The sequence below is a fragment of the Salmo trutta genome, chromosome 21 (genome assembly GCF_901001165.1).
Source record: "Salmo trutta chromosome 21, fSalTru1.1, whole genome shotgun sequence".
Lineage (NCBI taxonomy): Eukaryota > Metazoa > Chordata > Actinopteri > Salmoniformes > Salmonidae > Salmo > Salmo trutta.
This window is the reverse complement of record NC_042977.1, coordinates 20,942,021-20,954,210: the sequence shown is the minus strand read 5'-3', so window position 1 is coordinate 20,954,210 and position 12,190 is coordinate 20,942,021. Positions and strand designations below refer to the sequence as shown.

At 43.1% G+C, this 12,190-nt stretch overlaps 1 protein-coding gene across 3 annotated transcripts in view; it reads right to left on the bottom strand.

Annotated features, from left to right (window-relative positions):
• LOC115156912 (extended synaptotagmin-2) overlaps positions 1-11,628 on the bottom strand; it is a 56,928-nt gene extending 45,300 nt beyond the window's left edge. Inside the window, exons 1-2 of one of the 3 annotated variants that reach the window (XM_029704732.1) lie at positions 11,447-11,628; positions 10,709-11,141 (exon numbers count right to left, since the gene is read on the bottom strand). In XM_029704732.1, coding sequence (XP_029560592.1) covers positions 10,709-11,134 — 426 coding nt within the window. In that variant the 5' untranslated portion in view covers positions 11,135-11,141; positions 11,447-11,628. The other 2 variants (XM_029704734.1, XM_029704733.1) reach the window with 2 other exon arrangements.
• Between the last annotated feature and the right edge of the window lie 562 nt (positions 11,629-12,190).

Below are 12,190 nucleotides of genomic sequence, written 5' to 3'. Positions count from 1 at the left end.
TTATGACTTCAAGCCTATCAACTCCCAAGATTAGGCTGGTGTAAGCGATGTGAAATGGCTAGCTAGTTAGCGGGGCGTGCGCTAATAGCGTTTCAATCGGTGACGTCACTCGCTCTGATTCTTGGAGTAGTTGTTCCCCTTGCTCTGCAAGGCCGCGGCTTTTGTGGAGCGATGGGTAACGATGCTTCGAGGGTGGCTGTTGTCGATGTGTTCCTGGTTCGAGCCCAGGTAGGGGCGAGGAGAGGGACGGAAGCTATACTGTTACACTGGCAATACTAAAGTGCCTATAAGAACATCAAATAGTCAAAGGTATATGAAATACAAATGGTATAGGAGAGAAATAGTCCTATAATTCCTCTAATAACTACAACCAAACCTTCTTACCTGGGAATATTGAAGACTCATGTTAAAAGGAACCACCAGCTTTCATATGTTCTCATGTTCTGAGCAAGGAACTTAAACGTTAGCTTTTTTTTTTTTTACATGGCACATATTGCACTTTTACTTTCTTCTCCAACACTTTGTTTTTGCATTATTTAAACCAAATTGAACATGTTTCATTATTTATTTGAGGCTAAATTGATTTTACTGAGGTATTATATTAAGTTAAAATAAGTGTTCATTCAGTATTGTTGTAATTGTCATTATTACAACAAAAAAATACAAAATATTTAAAATAATTTAAAAAATATATAATCAGACAATTAATCGGTATCGGCTTTTTTTGGTCCTCCAATAAATCGGTATCGGCGTTGAAAAATCATAACTCGGTCGACCTCTAGTCAGGAGGGAGGAGGATGTCTTCCCTGTAACGCACAGCGTTGAGATTGCCTGCAATGACAACAAGCTATGTCCGATGATGCTGTGACACACCGTCTCAGACCATGACGGACCCTCCACCTTGATCCCGCTCCAGAGTACAGGCCTCGGTGTAACGCTCATTCCTTCGACGATAAACGCGAATCCGACCATCATGCCTGGTGAGACAAAACTACGACCTGTCAGTGAAGAGCACTTTTTGCCAGTCCTGTCTGGTCCAGCGACAGTGGGTTTGTGCCCATAGGCAACGTTGTTGCCGGTGATGTCTGGTGAGGACTTGCCTTACAACAGGCCTACAAGCCATCAGTCCAGCCTATTGCGGACAGTCTGAGCACTGATGGAGGGATTGTGCGTGCCTGGTGTAACTCAGGCAGTTGTTGTTGCCATCCTGTACCTGTCCCGCAGGTGTGATGTTCAGATGTACCGATCCTGTGTTGCAGTTGTTTTTAAACTTGGTCTGCCACTGCGAGGGCGATGAGCTGTCTGTCCTGTCTCCCTGTCTTAGGTGTCTCACAGTACGGACATTGCAATTTATTACCCTGGCCACATCTGCAGTCCTCATGCCTCCTTGCAGCATGCCTATGGCACGTTCACGCAGATGAGCAGGGACCCTGGGCGTCTTTCTTTTGGTGTTTTTCAGAGTCAGTAGAAAGGCCTCTTTAGTGTCCTAAGTTCCCATAACTGTGACTTTAATTGCCTACCGTCTGTAAGCTGTTAGTGTCTTAACGACCATTCCACAGGTGCATGTTCATTAATTGTTTATGGTTCATTGAACAAGCATGGGAAACAGTGTTTAAACCCTTTACAATGAAGATCTGTGACGTTATTTGGATTTTTACAAATTATCTTTGAAAGACAGGGTCCTGAAAAAGGGACGTTTCTTTTTTTTTTTGCTGAGTTTATATCAATGGTGGGAGGTAAATGTTGCAGGACAGGACATACTATATGACAAGACAGTTGTTCCCACATATATTTCAGCCTTTATGGTAGGGTGGAGCGGGACGTATAAATCACCACATGAACCAGAGAGAGCCATTGTGGGGAGTATCAAATCACAGACCTTCACAGGCCTTCGTGGCACATGAGCTACAGTATCTGCCATGCCATGAGCAGGTCATCCACTAGGAAGCGGTGCACCTCTGCTTAATGTATATAGGGGAAACACTGCATGAGTGTAACTATAGCAGGATCCAGCTCTATACTACATAGCCTAAAGTACTATACAGGCAACACAGGAAATATATTTGGTCTCAGGGTGGTGGTACACATGGTATAATAACAAGGAAAATCAGCTTGTAAAAGCTCCTGCATTGTTGTGTGTGTTGTCCTTAGACCCCCCATAAATATGTCAGTCATATTATCCAGTGAGTGAGCACTGTGATGATGACTGGACTAAGTCTTTCCCTCTCCAGGTCACTGAGACCCGTCACTCCTATAAGAGACCGTGTGTGGAGGTGGTTAGGGTCATATGCAACAGCAGTACATTACTTTGATCCCATGACTGTAGGTTTGAACAAAAGTCAAACAAAGCCTATTCTCCTCTCCCTGTAGTCAGAGGCAAAACTCAACAGCACAAGGCTGTGTTCAACACTCATCGCTCCCATGAGACTGTGTGAAGGAAGTCGCGGTCATATAAAACAGTACAGGATCTGCACATTTAAAATAATCAAGGCTCTCTGTTCAACAAACTATTTTTCCATTTTTAGGACTGACTGACACACCATTAGAAAGTGCAAAACAGAGAGAGACACTCTTCAAAGAGCATCTTAAAATGAGACATCTCAGACATTATGTAATATGTACTGTAACGATAGTATCATTCATATATACATCTCAAAAAATAAAGGGAACACTTAAACAACACATCCTAGATCTGAATGAAAGAAATAATCTTATTAAATACTTTTTTCCTTTACATAGTTGAATGTGCTGACAAAATCACACAAAAATAATCAATGGAAATCCAATTTATCAACCCATGGAGGTCTGGATTTGGAGTCACACTCAAAATTAAAGTGGAAAACCACACTACAGGCTGATCCAACTTTGATGTAATGTCCTTAAAACAAGTCAAAATGAGGCTCAGTAGTGTGTGTGGCCTCCACGTGCCTGTATGACCTCCCTACAATGCCTGGGCATGCTCCTGATGAGGTGGCGGATGGTCTCCTGAGGGATCTCCTCCCAGACCTGGACTAAAGCATCCGCCAACTCCTGGACAGTCTGTGGTGCAACGTGGCGTTGGTGGATGGAGCGAGACATGATGTCCCAGATGTGCTCAATTGGATTCAGGTCTGGGGAACGGGCGGGCCAGTCCATAGCATCAATGCCTTCCTCTTGCAGGAACTGCTGACACACTCCAGCCACATGAGGTCTAGCATTGTCTTGCATTAGGAGGAACCCAGGGCCAACCGCACCAGCATATGGTCTCACAAGGGGTCTGAGGATCTCATCTCGGTACCTAATGGCAGTCAGGCTACCTCTGGCGAGCACATGGAGGGCTGTGCGGCCCCCCAAAGAAATGCCACCCCACACCATGACTGACCCACCGCCAAACCGGTCATGCTGGAGGATGTTGCAGGCAGCAGAACGTTCTCCACGGCGTCTCCAGACTCTGTCACGTCTGTCACATGTGCTCAGTGTGAACCTGCTTTCATCTGTGAAGAGCACAGGGCGCCAGTGGCGAATTTGCTGTAAGCACAACCCCCACCTGTGGATGTCGGGCCCTCATACCACACTCATGGAGTCTGTTTCTGACCGTTTGAGCAGACACATGCACATTTGTGGCCTGCTGGAGGTCATTTTGCAGGGCTCTGGCAGTGCTCCTCCTGCTCCTCCTTGCACAAAGGGGGAGGTAGCGGTCCTGCTGCTGGGTTGTTGCCCTCCTACGGCCTCCTCCACGTCTCCTGATGTACTGGCCTGTCTCCTGGTAGCGCCTCCATGCTCTGGACACTACGCTGACAGACACAGCAAACCTTCTTGCCACAGCTCACATTGATGTGCCATCCTGGATAAGCTACACTACCTGAGCCACTTGTGTGGGTTGTAGACTCCGTCTCATGCTACCACTAGAGTGAAAGCACCGCCAGCATTCAAAAGTGACCAAAACATCAGCCAGGAAGCATAGGAACTGAGAAGTGGTCTGTGGTCCCCACCTGCAGAACCACTCCTTTATTGGGGGTGTCTTGCTAATTGCCTATAATTTCCACCTGTTGTCTATTCCATTTGCACAACAGCATGTGAAATTTATTGTCAATCAGTGTTGCTTCCATATATATATAAAAAAATACTCTGTACATACAAGGTCAAATCTTAGTTTCAGACTCCCTTATGATTTCTGTGACATTGTTGCGCGGTGCTTGACTTGGGCAGGAGATCACCAGAGTGGAGTACCAACACCTCAAATGCTTTACTGCTTGAGTTCCTGTTCCTCTTTATAGAATATTAGCTGTAAAGTATTGTGGCGCTCCTGCACCTAAATATTAACAATACCGGCACCCAAAATGACTACCGGCACCTATTACATCCAAGTCCTGATCTCGCTTGATGTTGCTCATGATTTAGGCTTATATTGGCTCAAAGGATTAGACTATGAAAAGAAAGGCGGATACCTAGTCAGTTGTACAAGTGAATGTATTCAACTGAAATGTGTCTTCAGCATTTAACCCAACCCCTCTGAATCACAGAGATGCGGGCCATGACATCTGTATAAATAGCAAGCCACCTTAAATGTAGGAAATTGGCCTAGTTATTGGTAAGTGTGCGTTTCTGTAAAAAAGGGAGAAAAAAATATATAAATGTCCATCCACTATGAGACATTACTGGCTCAACAGGCTGAGCTGCAGCCCACACCGTTTATCAAGCCTGATTCCAGGCACATTTGCTGAGACCTAGTCTGGCTGTGTCGCAAATGGCACCCATTTCCCTTTGTAGTGAACAGGGCCTATAGGACTCTGGCCAAAAGTAGTGCACTATTTAGGGAATAGGGTACCATTTGGGATACAGGCCTAGTCTAGAGGAGGGCAAGGCCTGCTGTATTTCTTTCGAATAAAGCTCAAACAATTGTATTGTGGATCACATCACATTGAATGCCACTTCTCCTGACAGAGTGCTTGCTGCTTACTTCAGATTTTCTCAATGTCAGACATAGGGGCAGGTTTCTGACAGTAACTAGGGAAAATTGTGTTTGGAATTGATTGTTCTGTATAGGCTACTTAACCAATGCTGCCTGTACTTGCCCTGACTTGTCCACCTGTCAGAGTGAAATGTCAACCTGTCAGATCTACAATAAGAACCTATTACAAGGCATATAAATACCTGAATAAAGCAATTCTACATGTCATGTCTCAAAATCGATATCCATCTTACCTCTATATTGTATTATGTCCTCCTGATTTGACAAGAAAGATGACAAGTTCAAAGGTCAGCCTGTCAGGTAGCCTTAACTCTCACAGCATCCAGCCTAGCTGACGCTATTTTCCTGATTTTTGACCACTTTTTCTCTTGCCTCCATTGATTTACATTAGTGGCCCTAATTTTGACCATCCTACAAGGGTAAAAACTCCAAGAAGTTTTGAACGGATTATGATGGAGACATGAGGAATGGACTATTGGTTTCTTAGACGACTAGCTACACAATTAACATGCAATTTTACCCATTGTTCAAAACACGTGTTTTTTTTATTGCAAACCCTACAGTGTCAGAATGATGGGATATCCCAACAGCATTCATGTCTGTCTTCCGCTGATGATATATTTCCGGAAGGAAGCTCGGTCTTCTAGAATGTAGCTGTATTCTTCTCCCTCCCTCCTAGCCTAATGGAAATCAGCCCATCCCCAGGACCTCCAGAGCTACTCTGACACAGCAGGACCTAATAGGTATAGGGGCCAGTATAGACCTACATAGTCTCTCCATGAGGGCTGTTGAGCTACTGTCAAGCACAGTGATGTGGGGAAAGTGAACTGTTGTTTGAAGTTGGGAAACAAACATGTTGATTAGCAGCATTGATCTAGCTGGCTGATTAAGTGGGTACCCATACAAATAAGGGCATCCTTACACTTCACTGCTTCGCCGACCAGGGGTGAAAGTGAGGTGTCCCGGCAAAATAAATAGTGATGGTACGCCGAACCGGTAAAGCATGAGCCTATCACAATAATGAAAACAAAATGTCACCGCTATGAATCCTTACCGCATGTCAGAGGCATGAAACATTTGCAAATGGACTTAAACAGGTGGTATAGCCTACGCTCCAAAACGCGATGTAGTTCGACGAGAACACTGCCATTTTGCCAGGGCAGAGATGAGTGGCTGACACCGAGACGCGTGTATAGACAGCAGTGGACACATCACTTCTGGCCTAAAGACAATCGCCAAAATGTGATTACACTTTTTGGTGTTTGGTGTAAATATGTCTACCCTTTCACCACTGTTCGGAGGCTGGTAATATGTTGTGACTGGATGAACGTGCGCGGGTAGCCTAGTACACGAGCCCTTTGAAGTGATTGACAAATCAGATGAAAACATCATGACTGGTTGTGTTTATGCCACAATAAAAAGGCAGCACATTATAAAAGTTAATGACAAATCTTTACAACTAGGCCCATTGAGATCCTATTGAATTAATAGAGATTCTATATGTAATTGTTTGATTAGGCCCATACCTTTTTTGGGGTAGAAGGTCTAGTACAGGGATGAAATTAAATCTACTTTCACCCCTGTTGACAACACAAACTAGGTCCAGTAGAGATACTTGTGTAGTTTAAAGAGACGGATCTAGACTCAAATCTCTCTCAGAGAAGTCTCCTTAATACCAGTAGACACCATTTTTGCTCTGTTAGCCAAATTGAAAATGAAAGGCTTTTAAAATATCCACACGTGTGAATCATTGCATTAATCAAGTGTGCAACACTATATGGAATATGGTTTAGATGAGAAGCTCCTGCATAGTTTGAATTGCTATCCTTATTTTGTTTGTCTATATTCCATGGTATTTACTAGGGCTGTGAAGATAGCAGTATCACAATATTTTTTCAAAGGCAAAAATTAAAACATGAAGGAAACCTAAATCTTTGGTCCTTTAAAAACCTACTGTATGTAAAATATTGTGTGCAATAGTTTGGAAAATAAATAAATGTGACTCTGTAAGACAACAAACAGATGTTTGTTTCCAACATTAGGACTGTTTTACTAAAGAAGTTAACTACGCTTCATGTTTTGTTTCCTTGCCACGATACTAATGAGTATCGCAATACTGATATTGTCACGGCCCTAGTATTTACGGTATACTAATAGCTGCACTCACACATGAAGCAGGAATGTGGCTTGAACTACACCACATCCAAGGCTAGTGTAAACAGCAAAGTTGCAAATCTGAGGTTGAAGAGAGATAGTGAAATAGGTCTAGTGAGATCTAATGTAAATCCACCCTAAGAATGACAAGTGGGATCAACTATATCCCAACCAAGAACAATGATAATCAGTCACAACGTTCAGACAACTACCTCTCATCAGGTGAATGGACTTTTCCCTTCCCTGATCCCTCGGAGATACAGTAACAACTCTCCCTACGATCTTCAGCTGAAGTCTGAGTAAGCAAAGCTAAGATGTTACACTCACAGCCCAATACGTCATACTGCTCGACACTCTCACTCTGAATGAAGGCTATTTATCTCATGTCACAAAAATAAAATGTATCTTACGTCACAAAGTTAACGCGTAAAACGCGTGACATTTTTATCGCGTTCATTTTTTTTGCCGCGGTTCATCAGGTCTCCATTTCTTCATAGCATTTCTTCATCCTTTTAAGCGAACGTGTTTCTCCGCACGGACCCTTTTAAGCGCAGAACACAACACGGAACCCAGTTAACAGTCAATGACCATGTGCCTATAGCCCAAATCATGTGAAGTTGTGCCCAATATACCTGGGGGGGGGGGGGGGGGGGGGGGGGTCTGCTGCAGATTCATGCGCATGTTGCAGGCCGTTTTAAAATACTCGCAAGCTGCTATTTTCTGGTTTGATAACTAACGACATTCTTTAGCTAGCTGGTCATGTTACTTGCATCTTAATTATTTTAATTGTTTGACAGCCCTACACAAAACCCAACAGACTGCACCCAACAGCCAAGTATGTGGACCTGTGACAGGACTACACCCTCCACCAAAACACTATCTCAAGGAGGAAACCTCAGTCTGTCCACAACAAGCATTCAGGGTAGAAATACAAAAGTGAAAATTGGAAAGACATAGATGGCCGTCTAGTAAACAACAGACCCAACAGCCTCAACCCCTGCAGCCGAAAGGGCGAGTACATCACACCCTAACAGAATAATCAAAAGCCCTCACCCAAACACCAAGGATTAGGTCCTAATTTGTTGTGAGCCTGTGTGAAGTCGTAAATCATGTAATGGAGGGATACTCTGGGATCCAAATGGCACATTAACTCCCTATATAGTGCACCACTTTTGACCAGGGCCCATAGTGCTCTGATCAAAAGTAGCGCAATACATAGGCAATAGGGTGCCATTTGGGACGTGCCCTCCGTCTCCAGTCATCATTACATCATGTCAACAGAGCTGGGCCTAAAATAATACCATTGGTTACTGGGCACTTGTCTCCTTAGTGGACTTGACCAGTCCTCAGTGATAAGCAGTAGTTTGCGATAGTTGAGCTGAGACTGGTGGTGACTGATGATCAATGTTCTCTCTAAACTGCATCAGTGCGGTAGCACCAGGACTGCTGCGCCGAACAAATATCAGTGCCACAGAGATAACAACGAGATTGAACTTCACTCAACTTTCTGGATTTTTCCCTGTTAGTTAACACCATCAACGTTTCCCTTTACTGTGGCAATTGTGATCGAAACAACAAAATATTAGCCACTTTTAATGCAACATACCGAAACAAAATGAAATAGGCAACAAATGTTATTGTAGGCAGAACACATTGGAGTAGGATTCTATTGCATTGACAAGCAAGACTCAGCCCTTCCTCTTCACATACCCGTATGGCATAAACAATCACGGTGTTAAGAAACCATACAACACTCCTTCCGTGGCCTCCAACTGCTCTTAAATGCAAGTAAAACTAAATGCATGCTCTTCAACCATTCGCTGCCCGCACCTGCCCGCTCGACTAGCATCACTACTCTTGACAGTTCTGACTTAGAATATGTAGACAACTACAAATACCTAGGTGTCTGGCTAGACTGTAAACTCTCCTTCCAGACTCACATTAAACATCCCCAATCCAAAATTAAATCTAGAATCGGCTTCCTATTATTTCGCAACAAAGCCTCCTTCACTCACGCTGCCAAACATACCCTGGTAAAACTGACTATTCTACCGATCCTCAACTTCGGCGATGTCATCTACAAAATAGCCTCGAACTCTCTACTCAGCAAACTGGATGCAGTCTATCACAGTGCCATCCGTTTTGTCACCAAAGCCCCATATACCACCCACCACTGCGACCTGTATGCTCTTTTCGGCTGGCCCTCGCTACATATTCGTTGACAGACCCACTGGCTCCAGGTCATCTATAAGTCTATGCTAGGTAAAGCTCCGCCTTATTTCAGCTCACTGGTCACGATAACAACACCCACCCGTAGCACGCGCTCCAGCAGGTATATCTCACTGGTCATCCCCAAAGCCAACACCTCCTTCGGCCGCCTTTCCTTCCAGTTCTCTGCTGCCAATGACTGGAACGAATTGCAAAAATCGCTGAAGTTGGAGACTTATATTTCCCTCACTAACTTTAAACATCAGCTATCTGAGCAGCTAACCGATCGCTGCACATAGCCCATCTGTAAATAGCCCATTCAATCTACCTACCTCATCCCCATATTGTTTTTATTTACTTTTCTGCTCTTTTGCACACCAGTATTTCTACTTGCACATCATCATCTGCACATCTATCACTCCAGTGTAAATTTGTAATTACTTCGTTACTATGAACCTATTTATTTCCTTACCTCCTCAAGCCATTTGCACACACTGTATATAGACTTTTTTCCCCCTATTGTGTTATTGACTGTACGCTTGTTTATTCCATATGTAACTCTGTGCTGTTGTTTGTGTCGCACTGCTTTGCTTTATCTTGGCCAGGTCGCAGTTGTAAATGAGAACTTGTTCTCAACTGGCCTACCTGGTTAAATAAAGGTGAAATAAATAAAATAAAACATTCAAAAAGAGCTGCAGTAGGCCTATATGCAAATAGACCATTGCCATATATGGATCTGTGCCATTTACTCTGAAATGGACTGTGTTTACAGCTGTGGTCTAGAGTAGATGTGCTTATTTTGAGATCAAAGTGAGAGCTGCATGTAGCCACGTGTGCACATTTTGTTAATATCCTTTTCTAGTTAGTGAGTTATTAGCCCAGTTATAGATCATTTGTAGTCAGCAATGGGGGAGTGATTGCTTCTTACAAGAGCACAAAACTTGGACATTTCTAGACATCTTTGAAAAGCAAGTCAGGTAATCAGCTTTTTTTGTGTCTTAAAGGGGCAGCAGTGTATTTTGAGAGTTCATTCAAGCCTAAATAGCCAATAGGCAGAGTGTAGCATAATTTGTCCGATTTTCTGTAATAATGGTATGGGAATAATAATAATAATGCATTTTATTTTGTAAAGTGGTTTCTTGCATCAAACACCACCATTTTCACAACTTTCAAATTTGCTCATTCCCGAGCAAAATTATAGGTTACATTACCGATGACATTATCCTATCAACACTAAAAAGACTGTGCAACTGATTATTTAACTGACAGTTAAGCTGTGGGGAAAATAACATTCACAACCCTAATCATGTGTTACAACTGACCAGGAATAAGGTAGGCGTGTTTAGAACCGTTAAAATGTTTAACTCAATAAAAACAAAACAATGTGATTCTTACCCATGGTGGCAACTCAGAGGTCGCCAAACTTTGTTTGACAGTTTTTTCTTCATGCTCCAAGAATGCCAGGGAACGGGTCAGTCTGTTGTTTTTATGGCCTTGATGTCTTCTCCACCAGAAAAAGATGGTAAGCCCTATTAAAACCCAACTGAAACTGAAATCAAAATATCCCAACACATAAATGGGTAAAATAACGATGAAGGACTTGGCACATTTGATCAACATCTGAGTGACATCTGTGACGGGAGACTGTGGCTCATCTTTCAGATCAACCGGGGCTATTATTGGTGTCGTGGGGCTGACTGGAGAGATCGGTGTTGTTGGGATACTCGGTCCATTTTCCCTGGCCGTTGTTGGTCCTGTGGAAGTTGTCTTTCCAGGCTCCTTTCCTTGAGCTCCACTCTTTGCCGCCGCCGCTCTTCTCATTTCCACTCTACACAGAATAGAGAGAAGAGAATAAGCGACAGACAAACATTTCACACTCACATACACAACGTATCTTCTCCAATGTAATACAAACGCGCTGAGAAACGTTACAATGTTTACCACTGTCAAAATGTTGCAACCAGAGCGGCTGAGGAAAGATGTCGATTGATTGAATCATAGTTCGGAGCAAAGGGCTCACCTGAGTTGGTCGACCTGTCAACCTGCTCAGTGGCTAATGAGCTGCAAATGAACCAAAATGACAGCACACTTTCGTTATTCGTTTTCGGTTATATTACAGATATTTTTCCTCACCCGTTTCCCTATTCGACATCCGTAATTATTTAAATGAGGTGTACCAGTCCCGTCCACTGCATGACGTCCTTCGAGTGGTTTATTTTCCAACGTTACACCGGTAATAATCCGTTCACCAGATCCCGCTTCAGAATGTTTCGCCTCTACACGCACACAGTACAGGATCATGGTTCAGCCCAGCCCCTTTCTCATTTTTCTAACAGGAAATTATCATTGTCAAGATAGGTCAAACTCAGGGAGGGATTTTTGAAAAGGGATTTCCAAGCGCCATCTCGTGGATACGTGTACTTTAAACCATAAATATTGATCGAATAGTCTAATAATCAACAACAAAAATAGTCTAAAATCAGTGGGTTTTTTTTACTGTTTATTGTACATGTCATCTATCACAGGGGTTCTCAAAGCGGGTCCGATGAGGTTTACTGCAGGAGGTTTGCGGTCAGACCTCAAAATATATATATATTTATTAATGAATTTTACTAACAGATTAAACCTATTTTTGCCAAGGGATCCGTGGTGTAATATAACACAATGTAATATTAGGAATCTACAATTTATGTTCTTAACCCTGGGCAAGATGGGCCTGGGAGGCTCACAGGGATATTGGTATCCACAGTACTCCACCAATTTTATATATATATATACACAGTTCATCCGGAAAGTATTCAGACACCTTGAATTTTTCCACATCTTGTTATGCTACAGCCTCATTCAAAATTCATGAAATTGTTTTTTCCCCCCTCA